This window comes from Phaenicophaeus curvirostris, chromosome 1, assembly GCF_032191515.1.
Source record: "Phaenicophaeus curvirostris isolate KB17595 chromosome 1, BPBGC_Pcur_1.0, whole genome shotgun sequence".
In the NCBI taxonomy this organism is placed as follows: domain Eukaryota; kingdom Metazoa; phylum Chordata; class Aves; order Cuculiformes; family Cuculidae; genus Phaenicophaeus; species Phaenicophaeus curvirostris.
In genome coordinates this window covers 116,396,253-116,419,948 of record NC_091392.1, presented here as the reverse complement: position 1 = coordinate 116,419,948, position 23,696 = coordinate 116,396,253, and the positions used below count along the sequence as shown (strand labels likewise).

At 43.7% G+C, this 23,696-nt stretch overlaps 1 protein-coding gene across 1 annotated transcript; it reads left to right on the top strand.

Annotated features, from left to right (window-relative positions):
• The first annotated feature begins 699 nt into the window (after positions 1 to 699).
• On the top strand, positions 700 to 23,039 carry RIPK4 (receptor interacting serine/threonine kinase 4). The gene is made up of 8 exons (XM_069872237.1): positions 700 to 901; positions 8,856 to 9,147; positions 16,710 to 16,858; positions 17,660 to 17,709; positions 18,789 to 18,947; positions 19,759 to 19,865; positions 20,379 to 20,631; positions 21,469 to 23,039. Exons 1-8 carry the CDS (start codon positions 714 to 716, stop codon positions 22,638 to 22,640), a joined length of 2,370 nt encoding a protein of 789 aa, XP_069728338.1. The 5' UTR covers positions 700 to 713; the 3' UTR covers positions 22,641 to 23,039.
• The last annotated feature ends 657 nt before the right edge of the window (positions 23,040 to 23,696 follow it).

Genomic DNA, 23,696 nt, shown 5'->3' with positions numbered 1-23,696 from the left:
CCCACAGCACCTCGTGTAATGGTCTTTTAAACACCTCCAGGGACGGTGACTTAAACACCTCCCTGGGCAGCCCCTGACAGTGCCCCAAGACCTTTTTTGTAAAACATACTTTCCTGAGATCCAGCCTGAACCTCCCGTGGTGGAGCTTGAGGCCATTCCCTCTTGTCCTGTCCCCTGTCACTTGGGAGAAGAGGCCAGCTCCCTCCTCTCCACAACCTCCTTTCAGGTAGTTGTAGAGAGCAATGAGGTCTCCCCTCAGCCTCCTCTTCTCCAGGCTAAACAACCCCAGCTCTCTCAGCCGTTTCTCATAAGGCCTGTTCTCCAGCCCCTTCACCAGCTTCGTTGCTTTTCCCTGCACTCGCTCCAGAGCCTCAACATCCTTCTTGTGGTGAGGGGCCCAGAACTGAACACAGGATTCGAGGTGAGGTCCCACCAGTGGCACGAACACCTCCCCGGCCCCGCTGGCCACGCCGTGGCTGGCAGAAGCCCCTAGAGGTGCCGGGGGGATCAGGGTCTGCCCGGCCCCCGCCGTGCCCCTGCCCCGGGGAGGCCGCCAGGTGTGGGGCGGGGACACCCCCCGTTCCCGCCCTGAGCCCCGGGGGTGCGCGGGGGGCGTTCCCGGCCCAGGAAGTGAGGGCGGCCCCGCCCCCCGGCGCGCACCTGACTCACCTGCGCGGGCGGCTCCGCAGCCGGGCGGCGGCGGCGGCGGCATCATGAGCGCGGGTCGGGACTGCGGGTCCCCCTGGGCCATGGGGCTGCTGAAGACTTTCGAGGAGAGCGAGTTTAGCAGCTGGGAGAAGATCGGCTCCGGGGGGTTCGGGCAGGTGTACAAGGTGCGACACCTCCACTGGAAGACGTGGCTCGCCATCAAGTGTTCGCCCAGCCTCCATGTGGACGAGAAGTAAGGGAGATGGGAGGGAGGGTTGGGGAGCGGCTCTTCCCGCAGCAGAGGGACTCTGCGGGTCGTGGGAAGACCTTCCAGGACCTGAAGGGGCTGCAGGAAAGCTGGGGAGGGGCTGCTTACAGGGGCTGGTAGTGATAGGACATGGAGCGGTGGGTGTAAACTGGAGAGGGGCAGATTTAGACTAGGCATTAGGAAGAATTTCTTCACCATGAGGGCTGTGAGGCACCGGCACAAGTTTCCCAGGGAAGCTGTGGCTGCCCCATCCCTGGAGGTGTCCAAGGGCAGGTTGGATGGAGCCTTGGGAAGCCTGGGCTGGTGGTGTCTCCGCCTGTGGCACAGCGGCTGGAACTGCATGATCTTTAAGGCCCCTCCCAACCCAAACCATTCCGTGATTCTAAGACTGAGGGCTCCCCTTCCACTGCCCTGCTCCCAGGTCCTTAGGGATGTCTTTGAGAAACAGAGTGATACAGCCCAGAGTTACGGATCTTGGGAACGTGCATGAAAAAGAGGAAACCACCCCAAGCCAGCCCCACGCCAGCAGCGCCGCAACTGCCGCCCATCTCGCTGCTTCGTTTACTGACAGCAGCAACAAGGACGAAGGTCTGACTAAATGCAGCAAAGAGAGCTGCACAGTTAAATATTCCCGTGGCAAACGTGGCCTTTGTCACACTTACAGGAAGCCCAGAACAAAACCTTTAGTTATATCGTACATAATAGGGCTGGCCTCTCTCAAAGAACAAGCCACATGACTTAGCTGCTGGGAAAGAGCCGCCGCTCGGCTGCACTGTAGGTCTTGCCTATTCCCTCGGAGCCATTCGGAAAGCATTTTTGCCCTGCCCTGGTCGAGCATGCATTGGCTTGTGCTAAAGCGTTACGCCTGCTGTAGCTCCAAAGGTCATTGAAGGCTGTCGCGAACGGGAAATGTAGGAGGACTGGAAATGCCGAATGGGATCCAGGGTTTTTCTCAGGCCTGCAGTGTCACTCCTGTCAGTTCCCACACCCTGAGAAAAGCCAGCCCTTTAGCCTGTGTTTGCGGGTGCATTTGTTGTGACTCCTGTGTGGTAGATGCTGGTGGGGTGAGCAGTAGGTTTGGCGTGCAAGGCATCGGGGTGCAGGCATTGCAGATGCAGACGTGCTGTCTTTTGGGACTGGGTGCTGAAAGGGGATTTGCTGGAAAATATGTTCTCTGGCTTCGGTTCAGGGTCAGAGCTTCTCTCTTCTCCTTGCCCAAGATGAGTCCTCACTGGGTAGTCCGGTGTGGGGCTGTATTTTGTTGTGGGTAAAGATACCACATGGTGAGGAACCCCTTCCAGATCATTTGCCCTCTGTAAATATCTGTGGCCCATGGTGGAGGGTAATCAACTACACTATACTCACATGATCTGTGTGTGATGGGGGCCTATCAAAAGCAGCTCTCATGGGAGCAGAGGGCTGTCAGATACATCCTGAGAAGCATTTCTCTATTTAGAGGGACAATAGTGATTTCCCAGCAGGTCAGCGTCTGTGCGGAGGGAGGTAAATACGGCCAAGTTGTGTTTGTGGAGCTTTTCCAGCTCCACCTTGGTCTCCGGGATCTCTGCCAACTCACGAGCTGATTCTCCAGTACATTTTTTGAGATGTGGGTTGGTTCAGTCACAAAGGTTTCCCTTGTTGCAGTTCCTGCAGGAGGAGGGAGGTAAGTTGGGCCAAGATTTAAAACATTTGTGAGTCCATCTTCTTCAAGATGACTTGGGTAGTGAGGCATCTTGCCCATTATCTGAATTGCTGACTTTGCTGTAGGCATGGCTTATATAGCATAGCAAATATAATAAAAATATTCCTCATTTAAAAGGGGAGAGGGATGGTTTAATGTATGCATGAGGTAACTGTGCTGTCTGTGAGTAAAATGGAAAAGACCTCAAAATTGCCAAATGTTTTATTGGGTTAACCTGCAAACCCTCCTACCATTAAAATTTCAAAGCCGATTTCAGACTTGATGCTTATTGAGGCCCTATCAAAACTGGATTGTAGCTGGCTAATTTTGCCATTAAAATTAAAACATCTCTTAAAAATAAGATGGAAAACTTGTTATACTTTTCATTTGCAGAATGCATTAAGAAATTTACGCAGAAGTTAATTTTCAGTCAGAGACAAAGGATGTTTTTAGCTACTGTAATAAAGACAATTAATTTTGACAGCTGCTGTCAAATCCCTGTATTAATATCTTTAATGAACAGTAGAGAACTGACTGTCCCTCAGTGGCTATGAAGTGTGTAGATACTGAAGAGACCACACAAACGTGCAGTGCCGTAAACCAAAATGCTTTGAGAATTTGGGATCTTTGAGGGCACGGGACTCCTACAGCTCCTTTTAATTTTAATCAGTCCTTGAAACACTAATTTGTTAATTTTACTGCAGAATTTGTGCTTCAGGTGCTTAAGAGAATCATTAATTAGAAGCTGAAGGGTCCCTGGCATTTGAAAAGGCTGTTTCAGCCAAATTAAAGCTAAGCTGAATTTGTATGTTCTTCTTCTTTGGTTCTACGCTGCTCTACTAAACCCCTTTCAGTAGATGGTAACACTGCCCACCCCACACCCAAAGAGACTTTTCACCTGAAACTTTTCTTAGAAAAGTTGTGCTGTTCAAATGTCAGGGTGGGGGGCACAGAAAAAAAAATAAAACACTACCTCTTTAGTTCACAGGTTGAAACAAGCCCGTGCAATTAAATTGTTAATCCAGGAGATTAACTTGACTAGCCATGTCTTGGAACCCTGAGAAGGAGTAGAGTTAGAAGAATTACCTGTGGTATAAGAAATATTAACTAAAAAACACAGAGTATTTTTCATTTGTTTGCTTCGTAACACATTAAAACCCTGTTTGTACAACCTTGTCACAGTGGCAGTAATACTCTATATTCTCTCTTACTGTGTTTCTGCAGACAGTAAGAGATTTGAAGTAATTCCCTTGGCAATTATCACCATGTAGAGCCAAGTGGCCTCAAGCAGAAAAAAAACTGAATGTGCAGCCAGAAGTGTTTTTACCTAAAAGTCCAAGCCCTCTCAGGCAATTGAGCCAAATTCCATTCCTATCTCCTTATTTGCTCCTACTTTCTGTCTCCTGAGATCACATTTCCCATGTGTGACTCAAGATGCTCTCAAGATGGGGAGGTTCAGTGGAAGCCTGAAGGAAAGAGCATGTGACCCAGAAACGTGGAGGGGAATCTCCCCCAGGACTCACAGTGGAGAGCATAAAGTCTCTTCTCCTTACCCTTGTCAGTCAGGATGGAAGCATGGCCTGAAGAAAAAGGATGGTGAGCTCAGAGAGTGCAACCTGAAAGCCTTTGTGGATTCCTGTGGATGGAGGATGTTAACGGTTCCCGGAGAGGACCTTTCACTGGAGGCTGTAGCCAGTGGTTATGGCTACAGGATGTGGAGGTGGAAAGGTCTGCCTTTTTGACTGGAAAAACTGATAATGAGCAAAGCCCTCGTGTGCCTCTCTATGCAAAACCTGGATTTAGGAATGGAATAGAACATAGAAATGTAGGAAGTTTTAGAAATGCCTTGCTTTTAGCAAATGCTGTATTATTTAGGTGACAAAGGTGAATGAATGTTTGTTCTGGTGGTTTCTGGATGAGTAAGTAGAACTTCATGCTCACCTTGTGCTCTCTGAAGAGCAGAGCTGAGCCTAGCTGCCTGGATAATTTGTGCTCCTCTTGTATCAGGGCAATGCAGCAGAGGTCTGTCAGCAGGGCTAAGACCTGTGTTAACCTGAAATAAAGGATTTTCTTCCTTCTTCTCCCCACCCTCTAACATATTCTGCCTTGGCCATGCAGTGTTTTTTCATATTATTCATATTCTTCTCTGCGAGTGAATGTTATTAAAAAGCACAGGTCACTGTATGCTCTTAAACATCTCCTGTGATGTATACAGGATTTCCTGAAAAAAAATCAGTGGTGTATTTTTGTGGGTCCCATATGCACCACTAGCAGTTTGTGAAGTGATAACTTGCATTCCTTACTGCTCAGAAGCATGGCTCTGCAGAGCAGGATCTCCCCTGGGCTTGGAGAAGCTGGTCTGCATCTGGAGGTGGTTCATGCACATGGCCCCATTACTAGTTTTCAGGGCTATCTGAGTTTCTCTGGAGCAACCTCAACTGCTCTGTCTCAGACTCCTTAAAGGAAATGTGGTGGTAGTGGGGGGGAGAAATATAAAAACAGCAAGGACTGTTTTGTGCTTTTAAAGTTGTACTTTTATGACACAGCATTATCTTTAGGGCATAGAGATTGGATACATGCAAATGCATATATAGTCATAATTCTTGCTGTTCTTGTGGCAGGGTTTGTGGTACAAAGGTTGGGTGTTGGTCCCTGGGGAGCGAGGCAGGAGTAAGTCCCATGTGTCTCCAGGAGAATCCAAAGAACGCAGACCTGTCTTTGCAGGGTCTGACTTGGAGTGGAAGCAGATAGCTGTTTTGGGATTGTCAGAGTTCCCACATTCTTGTAATATTTCCAGTTCCTTTGGAACTGCTGAAAATGGTTGATCTGTCATGGACTTTCTCTCTACAGAGATGCTGTTTGGCACTAAACCCAGGTCTGAATCTCTTGATGTGTGTGTCCCTGTCCTCTAATACTGTTACTGGGTAAAATGTATGCACCCTATTATTTACACAACCTCATGTCCTGTGTGCAAGCTTTTTCTTTTTTTTTTAATTTTTTTTTTTTTTTTAAGATTTTTATTCTTATAATGTTAGGATACAGTGCTGGAGGGGGAGCAGAATGGAGCCAAAGTGCTTAGAGAAGATAATTCTGACTCTGTAATTGTAAAGGTGTTATTTAACAAGCTCCATTATAACAGAGACTAGTCCCATGCCTCTTGACTGAGGAACCTCAAAACAAGCTTTTCTTTTCCTCCATTTTGGAGGGCAGTGTTTCTTGGTGGTAGCGCAGAATGATTTCTAGGTGCTAGGAGAAATGAGCAGCATACCACTCCCACCCCATTTCCTTTGATCTGTTAAATGTGAACTTGAAGGATACCTACAGCATCCTTTCTTGCAGCATTGGCACTTGGGTGTTGAGGTGATGGGCGCGTTGAGTACACCTGAGACTGCTGAGTGCCAGTAGCACCTTGGCTAAGGGCAAAGGAAAGGGAAAGACCTTTCATCTTTGACTGATGGAGATCTTGGTTTAATGAGCTGTTTGTGTTAGTACTTAATGCAACTACACTCCAGCATTTGGCTAATGAGTTGTACTTTGTCTCTCTATTTCTTTTGTCTTCATTTCTTTTCTGAAGGTGACAGAGTCCTATATCTGAAAACTGACTTATCTGCCTGGCTATACCACCAGTGGATTCAGTTTTGAAGCTCTGGGCATGGGAATATGCTAAAGGTGGCAATTGTCATATGGGAGTTTTATTTAAACAGGCAAATTAGATGAAGGGCACTTGTCTGTTAATTAGTCAGTTAATTCAGTCAGCTAACTAGATCTGGTCCAAGCAGAAAGGGAGCTTTTAAAATTTTGTTGAAACTGGGAATTCTCTCTTCATTGGGGAAAATGCCCCATTTTGAGCAGCTGATGCCTGTGATTCTGGTGATGCTTTCTGCAGCTATTGTTAACCCAGGAACCCCGTCCCCAGGAGTCTAGTGGTTCTTGTTAGGCTTCAGGTGTTGTTGGGTTCTTGCCTTGCCTTGGAGGGCTCAGACAGGTATTTTACATCCCTGACTCCACTGCTCAGCCCGCCGAAGCCTGGTGAATTATGCTGGCTATGCATGTGGCTTAGGGGCAAGGAGTTGGTTGCATTATTCATAGGCGCTCCCTTCCAGTGTGCCAAAGAGCAAACTGGGTACTTGTCTACAAAGGCAATTATTTCACAAGAAAGTTGCTGTAGGGAGCAGCAGGAGCCAACATGGTTAACAGAGAGAAAAGATTTCCCATTCTTTTTTTTTTTTTCCCTCCCAGTGTGTACATCCCTCTTAAACATTTTCAGCCTGATCTTGCCTCTTAGATAGGTCTACTTCTTTTTGCTAGGCTAGACTTGCACCTAATGTGAAATGTTAACTGTATGGGGTTATTGCAGGCTGCTGCAGCTGATGAGGAACAAGCAGAATACCCTGTTCCCAGCCTTGTCTGGGCAAACATCAAATCTGCACTTCCCACAGCAGGCAAAGCAGAGGAAGACGATGGAGATGAGGTCGCAAGAGTGTCCTAATGTGGAGTCTAAGGGCTAAATGACAGCTCCTGAAATCGGTCCTGCATGGGAGTGCTGAGGGTCCCTTGCAGGCAGAGTTTCATGATGGGTGGTGCGTGTTGACCCCTTGGTCATCCAGGCATTGGGGTTGGGCAGACGCACACTTGAAGGGGGGACTTCACTGTGCTAGGATTGGACTTGGCATTTGCTTTTTAGAATCAAAGAGTGCTTCTAGTTGGGATTTAAAAAAACCCAACAGTCTGATTGAGGTGATAGCCCTGCCATGGCAGAGGCTCCCACAGCAGTAACTGGCATCACTTGTTAGTGGCACATGGCACAAACTGTGACTGGGTCAGGATTGATCCCAGGATGTTTTCCAGCTCTCGGGGACAGGCAGAGGGGGCAGGCGACAGAGCTTTCTGCCTTGCAGAGTGCATGAGCATCTTTCTTCTGATTAGTTGTTGTGGCTGCTGTGAATGTGCTTGCTGAACTTCATATTTAAACCCTGAGGTCTTCCAGGAGAGCTGGTCATCTCAAAATGTCTACATGGTGTGGGGGAAGTGTCAAAACAATGAGTTATTTTCTTTTAAAGTAGGACTCTGTTTACTAGGGTTCTGTGTTAAAATTTTGTCCTATTTCTTCAGGTATTGTTCTCTGTTACATACTGTACACATCTTGGGGACATTACAGGAGCTGTCGTGTAATAAGAGAGGGCCTGTTCAGGAAATATTACCTATCTGACCTCCCCACGTCCTCTTTTGTGAACTGGTGGGTGGCAGCAACAGTGATGCATCATTACCTGTGGCCCAGAGCCACTCTTGGTACATCCCATCATCACTAATAATATAGTTTTTGACAGACTGAAGGTTTGGTTTGTTCTTTTTTTGGTGGCTCCTCTTTGTGGGTGCAGTTGACCTGGGGAGAGGACCCTTGTTTCAGCTTTCCAACTCAATGCCTGGTAGGACCTCATGAGCTGTGGCAGCCCAAAGGCCATGGCGTGAGGTGCAGAAGGAGGGCATAGCAATTAAGGGTCTTTACCTGGGAGGCTGCAGCTTGGACTGAGTAATGCTGAGCACTCTGCGGGGTCAGACTAAAGTGACCTGTCAACAACCCAGGGGTGCTCATTACGTGTGCCGGTGCTGGGCCTGTTACATCACTGAAGATGGAGTGCTGGGAGTTTTCAGGATCACCCAGAGCCAAGTGAGCATAGTATTGGAGTTGCCAAATCAGAGTTTTGAGAACAAGCAGGCTCTTGCTGTGTCCCCTCAGCTGCAGCTTGCTCCCCTCCATGGCCCGGGGATGGGATTCCTCTCCCAAGGCCTGGGTCTGCTTGCTGGCAGCTTGTGCTGGCAGCGCAGCTGGAGCAGTGCTGTCTGTGCTCACTCCTGATTAACGCAGTCTTATGACTCACAAAAAGTTAATGACTTTAGCCCAAGGAGTTACAGTGGTGGTGAATGTGGGTACTACATGTATCGTCCTCGTTCTGAGCAGCACAGCGCAAACATCAAAGTGGGAAGTCGGGCTATATGCTAGGGGTATCTGTGCTGTTGAAGTGTACAACTTGCCTGTGGTTCAGTAACTCAGAGCTGCCTACCATTAACAAAATAAAACAAAGTTATCAGATGTGGAAATGTGCCTGGAATACAGGCTGGTAAGATGTAGCATGGTTCAGCCAGGCAATGATCACAAAATATCTTGTTCGGTTTCATAGGAAATTATATATTTTATACATCTTTGCAGAGGGAAGAAACAACTAGTTCATCCTTCACCATCTGTCCTCTTCTACCTAGGGAGCGCATGGAATTATTGGAAGAAGCCAGGAAGATGGAAATGGCAAAGTTTCGCTACATCCTTCCTGTTTATGGCATCTGTAAAGAGCCAGTTGGCTTGGTTATGGAATACATGGAAACAGGATCCCTGGAAAAGCTCCTGGCTTCTGAACCTCTGCCCTGGGAATTGCGCTTCCGCATCATCCATGAGACAGCTGTGGGGATGAACTTCTTGCACTGCATGTCCCCTCCACTACTCCACCTGGACCTCAAGCCTGCAAACATCCTGCTTGATGCCCACTACCATGTCAAGGTATGCATTGGGCACTCTCTGCCAGGGACCCACCTTTTGATATTCCTGCGTGGCTCCTGCTTAACTCAAAGGCCTGAGAGAAATCAGCAGCACTCCTTTTGAATTAGAAAAATACCTACTAACTCAACGCTTCCGGTCCCCAAAGTTGTCTACCTGATTTATGCACCATTTTGGTACATAAATAGAGGTAGAGTTAGGGAGTTTGTGAGAACTCTCATTAAGTTTTATAGGAGGATGCTAGTGTAGTGAACTCTCATTTTGAGACCCAATGGGTCTTGCTATAAATTTTCTTACCGTAGGGTCATGTCATGTGGCAGACTAGAACAGGAAGAAAAAAGCAGTGCAAACCTCTCAATCAGCTATGCTGCTTCTAGAGCTCCCAGTGGTGACTTTGTTCAGTCTAGGTCCTCCTGGCTTTGTATGCTCCACTAAATACTCAAATCTCATTTACAGCAGGAGTCCAGAGAAACCTTCCCAGAGGCAACTAATTTTCTTCTTTTACTTGGTTGGAACATATGCAGTGAAAAATTATCTCTGTCCTGGCTCTGTATACATACCAGAGGTCACCTAAGGGAATATTTGTGGCTGTATCAGTGTGAAATTCTCTTTGTTATCCATTTCCAGAGTAAGCTAGCAAACTTGTTGACCTTCTCTCTTGGAGGGTCTGTTTTGACAGCTGGACTAAGGAGCTTGTGCTTGCTTTCTCATCCTTCCTTTTGGAGAGGAAGGAGATAGAAATACATATTTTTCCTGATTTTTTTTTTTTTTCCCAAATCAGTGGTCAAACTCTTAACCTTAGAACTGCAGAATTAATCATGCTGGCTTGCTGATAAAACTCAGTACAAGTAGTCATAGTTTTTTTATCAGTGCCATCATCTCTCTGCTCCCTGTTTTCCTGTCCCACTCAAACTGGTGAAATGTCTTTGACCTTTCTGTAACACACTAAAATTAAAGCTTTTGTTATATGAAAACATCTCTCCTGATGTCATGAGAGGGTTGGAGTCGTAAGAGGTGTGTGCCTCTCATGAAATCACACCTGTGACAGTCTCAGCTTTTTTATTAGACCTCTTAGTGTTTTATTTCTTAGAAGGATTTTCTTTGTGATATAGGAAACACCTACGTGTGGTTCATGCTGTTATGACCAGAACACCAGGATCTGAACTGTTGCAAGTATATTCTCACGCATTGGTGGCGAGAGGCCTTTGCTAATTATTTATTTACCTAAAGTTTATGCTTGCATAACTTCTTAAATTCCTAACTCTTGACTCATCCATGAGCCAAGATATGAAGGCTGTATTTTTCTCACTGCTTCAGGAGGTTGAAATGCTGCCTGACATTCTGCCTGCTGTGTAGCCTGTGTCTGGGTGGTGATGCAATACAAGGGGGCAAAGTGCAGAATGTACAAAAAAACCCAGTGTTTCTGGTAAGGTTGTTGCTGACATCTGTAAACTGTTGCTCCTTGCTGTGTGTATGAAGCACATGAAGGTCTTTGGATCCTTTCCATTAAGTCCAGAAAAGAATGGTTTAATCAAAACCTTTTTCCAGCCAGCGGTCTTTTACACCTGCAGGCATCTTGGAAACCTCGCCAAGCAGCAAAGCAGACATAGAAACCTATATGCAAAATAAGAGATGTACCTATTCTGTAAGGCGCCTCTACTTTAAAACTGTGGCCCCAAACCTTCTTTTTGTGTGATGTGAAACTTTTAATTAAATTTCAGACCCTGCAGCTTGATTTAATATGCATTTTCTTGCTGGAGGGCTAATGGAGCTTATGATTGAAGTGTTTTTACTTTTTAAATGTTAGCATTAATTTAGTAGGTGACCTGTCCCAAACAGAATCCTAAGGTGAGTGAAAAGAAGTTGCAGGCTGCAAAAGAAGAATTGGGAGGTAGGGACAACTTTTATAAACTGTTTGCCCTTGAGCCAGGAAACAGACAGTCTTCCAGTGGAGCACATTAGAAATGCTTCTGTGCCGTATTGCTAGTTAAATGGAAACACCCTTCTTTTACAAGCACAATGCTTACTGTAAAAACCCCAAGTGAGGATGATGACTAATGCAGTAGTGTTGTACAGAACTTATCATCAAATGGGTGCCTCCATATCATAAAGACATCTCCTGCATGTTACATAAGCATGTGCTGAATTTTGTTCTTGGGAGGATTGAAGAAGGGATTAGCCTGAGCCCTGAGCAGGGATATAGATAGACAGATATTAACCTTTTCAATGTAATGCTGGGAGATTCCTAGGTGATTTTAAATATATTTGTATAATATGTACAATGCAATGTAAGGCTTTTCTGTATTTTGAAGGATGGATGTATGCACCCATGCATGCCTCTTCCCTTGCTGGTGGTGGTGGAGCTTCGTACTGACAGGACCCTCAACAGGGAGCTCCATTCCCTGCTGTGTCCTGCTCCATCTTGGTTGCCTTAAACAGTGTGGTTTCCTTGGGAGGGTTATTCCATACCCAGGCAAGCTTTGCTAGCAAGGAGCAGCCTGCATTTTTTTTTTCCTTAATGTCAACCTATTAATTCTATTCGTACCAACAAGATTCTTTTTGCTCCTTTCTCCGGTGTTCCATATATGCAGCCTTCCAGTACTTACTGATATCTGTTTTTCGCTTGACTGGACCACATTATGAGCTGCTTCTTCAGCTCTCCTGCACTCTGGAAGCATTCTGGATGTCTACCCTGAGCTCCCTGTGACTTGGCAAGTGCTTGCAAGGAGCTGGTGCTGGGGAAGCAATGCCACATTCCAGAGCTACCCTTGCTGGCTGTTAGTTTGCTGGTTCCCTGCTCTGATCTGATCTCTCTTGAGGTCCCTCATTAGGAGAACGCACCCCCCTTCCTCATGCAGTATTCTCATACTCTAGCTTGTTGACAGCTATCATGCCCACGTTCCATCTTTTGCCATGTCCCAGGTTTCCTGTCTTCAATATCTCATGGTTAAGAGTGTTACTTTTTGTTAAGGTATTTAAAATCAAGTCAACCTGCAACTTAAAACTTTTGGGCAAAAGCCATATTTGTAAGTTTTTCACTTCTCTTACTATCCAGCCTGGTTTTGGCTCATCATGTCATATATATGTGTATATATACACACATGTACCTATATGTATGTGTGGATACAGACACACACAGAGGCAAATCCCACCAGTTATTTTTTTATCTCACAGATCTTGTTTTTGAAGATCTTGAAGCGGGATGAGCTGGTCTGAGCTGTGCACTGCTTTAAACTACTTGAAGTTGCTTTTATCCCCTCCTCCTCAGTGTTTCAGTTTAAACCAGTGTGAAAAAGTGAAGTTTGCTGCTGTGTTGTGCTGGATATAGGTGGCTGCTGTAGTCTTCACTTTTAGTTGCTTCAGCTGAAGAAGAGGCTGCAGAATTTCTGAGTGTGGAGTTAGAAGCCTACTGAGAGGCAAATTTGTTTGTCAGAAAGCTTAATGTAGGTTGTTAACTGTAAGTCAAAGTTATACCCAGAGGCCAAGCTGGTAAAGAGTTGTTGTATCTTTTTATTAGATTAGCTGATATAGTTAACTATAGTCACTCCTGCTGGGCAGTTGCTACATGGGTTTTTAATACCAACAAACAAAGCTCATTTTCACCTTGATCAGTTCTCTAATTGATCTAATTGTGGTGGCACTGGGGAGGGAACAAGACCATCCCTGTTACAGAAATGCAGATTTGTGATGGATTAAAGTGAATGTTTGACTGCTGCTTTGGTTTTGCTGCTTCCGAAGAGGGTGTTAGAAGCGTCATGCCTGAAACAGGTTTTGAGGAGCTAAGTTTTTAGGGCAGGTTGGAAAAGGATGGAAATACAGTTTGTTTCAGAAATACTTCTTTTAGTAGCAAACCAAAGTGTGTTCATGAACCTTGAAGTAAAGAAATATGTTTGAAGCATAGGTGCTGGTTGTTTCCATGCTTGAAATTAATGCTTAATCCTAATTTTCAGTAATCCAAATCTGTGAGCCATGTAAGTGTCTTAAAAATTTCTAGCATTTCAGAAAGAACAAAATTGAAACAACAGGCTTTCTTTGCTGCTCTCAGAAAAACAGATAAGACCACTCAACACCAAAAACCCTGTAGAAAAATGTGGTGGCATTCTCAATATCCAAGTGCACAGAGATTTTGAGCAGAGACAAATACAGGATGTGCCAGTAGTGATTAAAAATTAATCTCATAGCATTGTTACTTATTTGATGAAGAAAACCCTCTGGTGAGCTCTGTCCCTGAGCCCATTGCAGTGGGTTCTTGAGTCTTACTTGCAGAAAAATAACATGCAGAATCAGAAGCTAAGTGCATACTTCAGGGTGGCCTCAGGAATCATCAATGAAAGCACTTTCCAAGCACTAATATTGTTCCTGGGAGCTAGATCCCTGTGGTGTTTGGGAATAGCTGACTTTAGTAACCGTTGTAGTTATATGAGTGTATCTACTAGTTTGGTTTTTTTTAAAACAGTTTTTGGCAAACTCAAATCATCTAAAACTTTGCAAGTGAGTGGTTTTTACAAACTAGAATGGAAACATTGACAGATGACAGAAGCAGAGAAGGGCCTGTTTGCACAGTTTGGTCGATTTAAAACAAGCAAAACTGAAAAAAAAAAAAAAAGAAAAAGAAAAGAAGGAAAAAAAATTCTCCAGATCTTGGAATCTCTCAGTAAAGTAAGTGTTGCTGGGAAGTGGGCAGGAAAGCATGTGCAGCTCCCCTCCCCACTTTCTTCTCATGTTTGTTCTCATGCAGACCTTTAAAAAGCAGAGACTAAGTGAGCTGTCTGAACACGAACAATCCCACTGTCTGCGTGGGCTTTGACCAATGTTTTTTCTCTTCTTCCTACCTCTTTGCCACGTGTTTTGCATGAAACAGTCTGTCGCCTCCATGTCTCCTCTTAACTCTGCTGATATTACATATGCTTTTGAAGCATAGTAGGACCCACTTGAAATAACTGATGTGAGGAGTGAGATTATGGGTTCTGTCAGATTGTGGGGCAGGGCAGATGCTGGGGTGGGCTGCAAGGGCTAGTGGGGATGTGGAAGAAAAAGTGGGGAGAGGTTCTCCACTTTCACTACCTTGGAGGAAGGAGTGGAGAAAGGTTCTCCACTTTCACTAGCAAAGGTTCTTTGTATTGCAGACCTAGGTACCTGGCAAGCAATTTAAAGGCAAAATAGGTAAGTTAAATGACTGTATCTTCCACCCACTGCACAGTTCCCACTGATGTTTAAAGAAACCGCAGGACTAAATACCCTATGCAGTGTGGAAAATTTGCCCTAAAGGAACTACTAAAAGCCACAAATGCTGTCTGCAGAATCTTATGATTCTGTCACAGCCTGGAAGATAATAATTCTTCAATTTCCAGTGCTTTCTGCAGAATGTGTTACGATTTAAACTCTGCTCTACAGATGGATTTCCTAATAATAGGTATAAAACCTAGTCCTTCACAGTATGTAGTGGCAAATTCACAAGGTAAGGTTCTTCCTCACCTGGGAGGGGGGTATAAGATGTTCCTTAGCTGTCTCTTGGTTTGTAGACTGAGACCTTTTCTATCTAGATACCTTTTCTATCTAGTGTGCTTAGACTCCTGTCTTAGCCCTTAGCCTTAGATTCACATATCATAGCTGGTGGCTCTTTATGCAGGAGAGTCACTGTGGTGCCTGTATTCAACTGTATTTCTTAACTTACACAGTAGGAAACCTGGTATTGTTTAGACAAAGAGGAAAGTGTATTACTTTAATTATGCCTGCATGCTATACGGATTTCTTGAGGTGTATACAAGCCTCTGCTTCACATTAATCAAAGGATAGCAGTGCTTCGCCAAGTTGGATCTGTTCAGACTTGCAACAGTCTGTTCATTTATTAACCTGACACCCCTGGCTTGTGTGATGTTTGGGTTGTGCTTTTGTTCTCCTGTGGAGCATTAAGTGCCCCAAACTCATGCAGCACTTCCTGGGGTGGACAATTCAGCTCTTCCCAGGGTAAGCTGGCTTGGAAACCTGGGCTTCTTGACTACTAATTGCTCTGCTGGACTCCAGTGCTTGTCTTGCTCAGGAGGCCAGCAATCTGCCTCTGAGAATGTAGCCCTACAAGCATGAGAAAGTCTTCCTCCAGATGGCTTTGATTTTTGCCCTTATCCTCCCCCTTCTTTTTATCTTCTCATGTGATTCTCACATTACTCTACAGATATAAGATGCAGAAGGACAACAGGTTGGATATACCTGTGTGCTAGGGTACAGGACTTTTACAGCTCCTAAGAAGGCTTCTCTAGAGATCTTTGTGTCTGGAAGAAGTTCTTCCTGAAGCTCTGTGGTTTGCTTTGTTTGTTTTATGGCAAAAGGAGATTCTTAACATTTGAAGACTGATGGCTGTGTAGACTGCCTGTTTTTCAGGAGACTGAAGCTGGCAGCAGTTTTCTCCCTTTCCAGTAATGGTTTCATGTTATGACTAGCTTTATGGTATCTTTAGACAGAAGCTTCTGAAAGTGTAAAGTTGGAGCCTGTTTGAAAAAAAAACAAACTTTTTTTTTAGTTATGCTTGTTGTTTTGAGGAATAACTTACTCAAAGGAGAAGCTGTGAAGATCAAAAGGGTGCTAGGGTAATGAGTCATTGAAAAAACTGAGTATTTATTAGATAAAAAGAATATATAAGTCTGTTGTGAGGAGGAAATCTTATTTAATATATAGACAAAAATCAGTCAGCTGAGTGGTCCAAAAAGGCTTAACTTTGCTTGAAATTTCCATGTAGCATAATAGACATTTTTTGACCAGTGGGAAATAAGTAAGACAAAGGAAATTCCTTGCCTATCTGTTCACTCGATGATTGGTATGCCTTTGAGAGCAAATGAATGCATATTTGTTTGACACTTCAAATTAAAGTGGAGGTGTGTTTTCCTTTTTATAAACTTGCTGTCACTTGTCTTGTTCATTTCAGCTGTGTTCACTGCGTCACTGCACCGACTTGCCATATCTACTAGTTGCCAAAAAGAATTCCCTGTGTGGGATTTTGGTGTGTGTGTGTGTTTTGTTTTGGGTTTGGGTTTTTTAACACTTGGTGCCTCTGGTGTTTGGCTTAGTCCTTGTTGGCATGATCAGTGTAACAGTGATATCTGAAAGAGCACTTGCCTCGTAGTCATCGGAGAGCTCATGGTCTGAAAACAGGTTCTCAGAACACTTAAACATAGCATGCAACGTGAGGTTACACAGGGAAAGGGGTGGCAGGACCAATAATTATACTAGAGTAGTTTGCACTAGCTAAATTTGGCAGTTTTAAATTACAATAAATTGTCTTGACTGTTTGTTGTGTTTGCTATGTAATGGGCTAACATGCTGCTGCCTGCAAAAAAACACTTGCTTTTTTTTTTTATTTTTTACTTAGACATAAAGAAAAGCATACTGTAATGTAATGCTTCCAGAGAGAGATGTTTTCTTAGCTTAGTATTTCTCAATGGCAGCTTGCTATTTTTTTGGATCATCCTGTTACATCTACTGTTCTTTACAGAAATTTTCATGTTAGTGCCTCTGAAATCTAATGGCAGCATGCACTTCTATTCCCCTCTTCCTCCTCCACTTTTTTTCAGATTTCTGACTTTGGACTTGCAAAGTGCAACGGCTTGTCCCATTCACATGACATCAGCATGGACGGCTTGTGTGGAACAATTGCTTACCTTCCTCCAGAGCGGATCAAAGAGAAAAACAGATGTTTTGACACCAAGCATGATGTATACAGGTCAGTTAATTAAGAGAACACTTACTGTAAAATGAGCCCTCTTTTTCTGGTTACAAAAGCTAATTTTGCATGAAACCCCTAAATCTACTTTGAGCCTCATCTTGCAAAGGCTCAAATTTGTTTTGCTGTTTTCTAAGTCTTTATAGGATAGAGGCTTTTTAGCAAACTTCAGATGATCCCGTATCTTGTGAGTTATCATTCCAAGTAGTGCTTATTTATTAGCAGCTTGCATGGGAGGCAGTCTGCCCACCTTTAATTTCCCCATCAAAAGGTACATCCTGACCTACTTTTTGACTCAGACAAAATTCTCAGTTTTCTTCAGGTGGTTTAATCACTAGGCCTTTCATTTTTCTTTTACGGCAAAGTTATTAGGAAAGGGAAATCATGGCTGTAGATTAAAAGATATGTCATATTCTAAATGGAGTGTATTTTTTTTTAAAAGTCATCTTGCAGGGTAGAAGTATTAAATAAAATCCACAGTAAAGCTTCACTGCTCTCTGATTTTGTCAGTGTTGGTGTGGAGTAGTTTGTAAATGTTACCAGGAACTCGGCAGCCTCCAGCAAGTCTCTTTGTTTGGTGCCTCAGGTTCCTCCCTGCAAAAAACTAGAATTTCAAATCATGGTTCTTGGCTGCCTCTTGGTGTGTGTATTCATCAGCTGAATTGATGTAGAAGTGAAGGACAAGGAAAGGGAACTTAGGAAAATAAATTATACTTCTGTGAGGTTTTGGCTTTTTTGTTGTTGGTTTTCTTTGTTTTTTAAAGCTTTTCCAGAAGTAACTTTTTTTGCATTTATTTGTAGCTTTGCCATTGTGGTTTGGGGAGTTCTTACACAGAAGAAGCCTTTTGCAGGTAAGTTTGATATATATATAGTGGGTTGTGTTGGAATTTTTTTCCTTTCTCCCATTGATATGCATGCATCCTGCCCCACCAGCCACAGGTTACGTGCATATCCTCCAAATTCCTTTAATCTTGAGTTGTAGACACTTTTAAGCTATATTTCTGATCACAAATGTAAGTCCTCTTTCGCCCTACATCATAAAAGCAGAACCCATGTTGCTACGGGGCAGGGGCTAGTCTGTGCCTTTTTGCTCCTGCTGGAGTGTGCTGTACAGATCCAGATTAGTGTGTGGCTTGTGCAGACTTCTGATGTGTTTGCAGCCAATGAGGACCAGTGCAGAGCAACACCAGCTGGCAGGCAACTGTGCTGTTTTCAGAAACAGCTTCCCTGTAGAGACGTTCTGTAGTTTATTTGTAGATTGTGGGTAAAGATTTGTTCTTAGAAAAAAAAAAAACAACAAAAAACAAACAAAACAACTGTGAGAATAAGCCTTGTTCCACCCCACAGTAAATATACTAATCAACAGACAGCTATTTATTCTCTATGACTTTTCCTGTGTGTATGACTAGCCTGTGTATAGCGAACATGTGTGAACAGGTTCCAGTCTACTATTAATACCTCTTCAAGTGAGACAGCCCATTTAGCCCAATGGTTGAATTCAGAGTCAAGAGCCACTTGATTGTGCTCTTCCTTCACCTTTATGAAGAGTTCAGGTACCTGGTCTAAATAAAAGCTGTGGTTCAGTTTTCTTACAGATACGGAAGTCCAAAGAGAGGTAGCAAAGAAATGTTTGAGCTTTTTTCCTTTGGTTCTGTGACTTTTAAGGGTGGAGAAAGAGAGCACAGTTGCTCTGACAGTTGTTTTTAACTGATACATGGGAAGTAGGTGTTACAGCATTGACAAATGTGCTATGGGACAATAAGACCAATTTCTTTCTCTATGTTCATAAAAGAAAGCACTCTAAATCTAGAAAAAATATGCATGAGAACAGCTTTTCAGCCTAATACATTGTTAATAATCTTAGACAAAATCAAAATTGTTCATTTTGCTGGGATATTTTAATTTGCGTGGTTTTTTTTTTTTTTTACAGAAGAAAACAACATTTTACATATTATGGTAAAAGTAGTTAAAGGCCACCGCCCAGAGCTACCTGCTGTTTCCAAATCCAGACCTCATTCATGTAATAACTTGATCAAACTGATGCAAAAATGTTGGCAAGATGATCCTGGTGAACGGCCAACATTTCAAGGTAAGATTTCCTTGTAACTTGGCTGCCCATTTATTCTTTTATGAGTCACGTTATTGCTCAGGGCTCTGTTAATCCCTGGAGTAAATGCTGTGAACCTCTGTGACAGAATAAATAGAGCACATTGTAAGGTAAAGGCAATGATGGAGGCCACTTATTCACTTGTGGCGGAAGTGATTATCTGGGGACAAGCCTGACCATGACAGTGTTATGTAAACATGTAAGGAATAAGACCTGTACTGAACAGGTTGATCCCTTTAGCCAGAACTTACATTTGTTTCTGGTTGTGTGTATCGGGGCATATGCCAAACTGGAGTTAGTGTGGTTTTCACCATACCAAAGCACTGAAGGCCGTGGCTCTTGATATTTAGAGTTGTATGCTGAGAAACTGGAGTTTTTACTGTCAATTTTCTGCCAATAAAAGGCAATTCTGGTCAAAGGCTTGAATTCAACCAAAGCACCTGTTATGAATTTAAATGTGCAGAAGGATCTAGCAAGTGGTATCTAGTGAGAGAAGAGAGATCCCATCTTTTTAAAAACATATGTCTGAATCTGCCAGCAGCAGACTGGTTCCCATCTCATAATCCTGCAGTGTAGCCACCACATAACATGAGTCTGGTCTGAATGTCAGCCCTATGCACTCTTTGCTTGGCCACATGCTTGTACCTACTGATGAGGTGCTACATGGAATAGTCAAGATTGCAGTCTTTCTCCCACGGTATCTCAAAGCTGTTAAGCTCTTATGATAGAGCAGGACACCTTAGAAGAGTCTCCTACTAAAAAACCAAAATGCCTTCTCTTGCTTTCTTCAAAGAAATCACTTCAGAAACAGAAGCCCTTTGTGAAAAACCAGAAGATGAAACAAAAGAAATGATAACTCGGGACTTGGACACCAAGAGTTCCCCAGAGCAGCAGTCTGAGGTATTTTCCTTTTCCATCTCATATTCAAGTGCACCAGGTTTTGAGAGGAACAAGTTCCTCTGTGACCTTTAACTTCCCAAGCAACCTTTTTGCTGCTTTTAAGCACCTTCTTGCCTGGTAGATGTGGGTCTTCAAGGGACTGGAATGCAAAAGTAGCAGCAGATGTATGGATGTACTCAGAAAAACCTAGCATGGGCCTTAGACTGTTGAGGGAAAGCAGGACAGTTAGGAAATAAAGGCTGGAACTATGTTGGTGTTACTGATCTTAAAAAGCACTGTAGACAGAAGAGCCGTGTAGTTTTAGTGGCTGTTTAAATACTGTCAAAATCCGCTCTCCTGCATCTGAAAATGCACGAGACTGAAAATTTTCAGAGACCTTATTCACAGGTTTCATTTCATAAGAACAGTGCTTATAGGTTGCCTGCTAACTGACAAACTCTTCTTCCTGTAGGGCCTCATTCTCAGGGCTTTTTTTACTGGCCATTCTAAAATGCTTGTTTGCTTCTCTTGAAGGGAATGTCTACATTATCCCCACCAAAACAGGAGCCTGCGCTACCATCAGTTAAGGATTACAGTCTCTCAGAGTTGTTGTCCCAGCTGGATTCAGGGATCTCACAGACTATGGAAGGCCCTGAGGATCTCAGTCGCAGCTCTTCAGAGTCCAAACTAGCTGCCAGTGACAAGCGGCTTTCAGGAGTTTCATCTGTAGATTCAGCTTTTTCATCCAGAGGCTCTCTTTCCCTTTCCTTTGAGAGGGAGAGTTCAGGTAATTATTTGATTTTTCTTTTTTGTTTGGTGGGTTTTTTTGTTATTGGATTGTGGTTTTATGTAGTTGTTTGGACTGGAGTATGGGACTTGGTGTGTTGGAGAGTGATCATGTAAAGAAAAGCCTTCTGGAAATCACTGTTAGCTTTGCTTTCTCTTGCCGTCAGTACTACAGATTTGTTTACTAGAGCTAATTATTTAAAAAAAATTAAAAGTGGTGGTTCCCAAACGTGATCTAGTGAGGAATAGTAAATCACTTTTACTTTTGAAAAGAAATGGCCTGAATTCCCATCAAAGCAATTACAGAATCAATCATGTAAAGGTTGGTTGCAAGGGAGGTCACCTAGTCCAGTATCTTGCTCAAAGCAGGACTAATGCCAATGGCCAGTCACGTCAGCTGAGTCTGTGGCTTTTTCAGTTGTATTAAGCCCAAGTCTGAGCACCATTTTTATCTATTTTTTTGTAAATTACTCAAGCCACTTTCTGAGTAGCCCCCGTGAACACTGTACTAAAGACCTCCCCTGCTGTGTCCCCTCCATTTTCAGTCCAGTGTTGCAAAAATAGGCATCTGTTTTCCAGTTAGGCGAACAATGACTAGTGCAGGGAGGGTAGACATAGCATCCTTGGCTCTTCATTTCACAGGAAAGGGAATAGATGCAAGTGGGGTTCCAAATCTGACTCGAAATTGTATGGAAACTACTGCAGGGCGGGGAGGAGCATGAGGATGCATGTGAATTTCCTCACAGTCAAGTCATTGCTGAGGATACCAGATAGGTTAGCTGTGGACAAGTAAAGTTTGACAGGTGTCAGAATTGTGATGGTGTCTTTTTCCATCTAGATATCGGTACTACAGACATACAGAAGAGGAAATTAACAGAGGCCATTTTATCTGGAGATACTAGCAAGCTGATGAAGATCCTCCAGCCTCAGGATGTTGATATTGTTTTAGATGGGAACTCCAGTCTTTTGCACTTGGCTGTTGAAGCTGGTCAAGAAGAATGTGTCAAATGGCTCCTCCTGTACAATGCTAACCCTAACCTCACCAACAAGAAAGGATCCACCCCACTTCACATAGCCATTGAGAAGAAATTTAAAAGCATTGTGGAGCTGATTATGGCAAGGAAAATCAATGTTAATGCTAAAGATGAGGATCAGTGGACTGCTCTTCACTTTGCTGCCCAAAATGGGGATGATTTCAGCACCAAAATGCTGCTTGATAAGAATGCATCCTTAAACGAGGTAGATTTTGAAGGCAGAGCTCCCATCCACATAGCCTGTCAGTATGGCCAAGAGAATATTGTGCGGATCCTGCTGAGAAGAGGCGTTAATGTGAACATCAAAGGAAAGGATGACTGGGTGCCACTGCATTATGCTGCTTGGCAAGGTCATCTCCCTATTGTAAAGCTTCTGGGCAAACAGCGGGGTGCGAATGTGAATGTGCAGACCGTGGATGGAAGAACCTCACTACACTTGGCTGCTCAACGAGGACACTACCGCGTCGCTCGCCTTCTCATCGATCTGGAGTCGGATGTCAACATACAGAATGCGCTCTTGCAGACTGCTCTCCACATAGCTGCTGAAACCGGCCACACGAGCACATCGAGGCTGCTCCTTAAACATGGTGCAGACATTGAGGCAGCAACAGCAGAAGGGTACACTGCTCTGCACTTGTCATCTCGCAGCGGCCATCTAGCAACAACCAAGTTGCTTATTGATGAAGGGGCAAGTGTTCTAGCCAGAGGACCTTTAAATAGGACGGCATTACATCTTGCTGCAGAAAATGGGCACTCTGAAGTAGTAGAAGAACTTGTTAGTTCAGAAAGTGTTAAAGTTTCTGACAGCGAAGGTTTGACAGCTCTTCATTTAGCTGCACGAGGAGGGCATACAAAAACAGTTGAAGTTCTTCTGAAGCATGGGGCATACACAGACACACAAAGATCCACGTGTCAGGCCCTGCTACAGCTTGCTCCAAGCAGCAATAGCTCAGTTACTATGTTAAGTGAGACTTAAGCCAAAGATACAGAACTTGCTTCCATTCTGCCTGGTGCGACGGCTGCTGGAGATTGAGTCATAAAGGCCTTTTCCAGTGGTGCGGGGATCTGCTCATCAGGAATGTCAGCTGTTGGACTGAAGGGTGCAATAAGCAGAAGTGACTTGTGTTTGACTGTGCAAGTAAGACCTCCCATAGACTAAGGGCAGATGCAAGGCTAAGAGCTGGAGTCTGCCATGCCATCGTCTGTATCAGTCATTCTGCATGTACCTGCCCTCTCTGTATACTGACATTCTCATCCCAAGGATGTTGTGAGAGAAGGATGCTATGTGTGGGTTCCCCCCTGCTTTTTTTAATGTACCAAACTAATCGAGAACTAACATTCTGCTTTTTGTTTTCCTCAAAAAAAAGTGTAGATTCCTGGTGGCAGTGATCTATATTTTGGGCTGAAAGCCTTCAGCGTAAAATAAATGCAATACAAATCTGCTTGAGATTAATGCAAGAGAGGACGAAAGGGCTATTTAAGATATAGTTAATCATGTTTCAGTGTCAAAAAGTACTCTGTTTACTGGAGACACTGATTACAGTTTTCTATGTACTCAAAATTTATGAGGCAGACTTATTAACAAGGCAGGATCCCAAAAACACATGAGCAGAAGTAAAAGCTTAACACTGGTATCTTTGTACACAGTACCACCTTATATGTGTTCTAAGATCAATAAGCTGAACTAGGTGCTTAGTGGCTTGTCAAATGAAATAGTAAAAAGCCAAAATTCATACTGGACTATAACTAGATGGTATATTCTAACACCATTATACCAATTTGCAAAACTGTGTTTGGATGGACTTGATGACTAGACTAATATACTGTGTATATAATATTTCTACCTGTTGTATGCTTTTTTCTACTGAAGAAAATAGATTGCTTAGAGTGGGTATGTTTTAATACACCTTTTAATTTCACATGTTTCAAAGTTCAAATGTGATCTGTTATTAATAAAAGATTGTATTACATATCTGTCTGTATTTTTTAGCTGTTAAAGCAACTGAAAACCCTCTGATGAGCAGCAGTGCAC

What these genes read in the sequence shown, in the direction of transcription:
- RIPK4 (XM_069872237.1), top strand. Translation starts at nt 714, where the DNA reads ATGAGCGCGGGTCGGGACTGCGGGTCCCCCTGGGCCATGGGGCTGCTG. An exon ending in TGAACGGCCAACATTTCAAG is followed by an intron (nt 18,948 to 19,758) that starts GTAAGATTTCCT and finishes CTTTCTTCAAAG; the next exon opens with AAATCACTTCAGAAACAGAA. An exon ending in CTTTGAGAGGGAGAGTTCAG is followed by an intron (nt 20,632 to 21,468) that starts GTAATTATTTGA and finishes TTTTCCATCTAG; the next exon opens with ATATCGGTACTACAGACATA.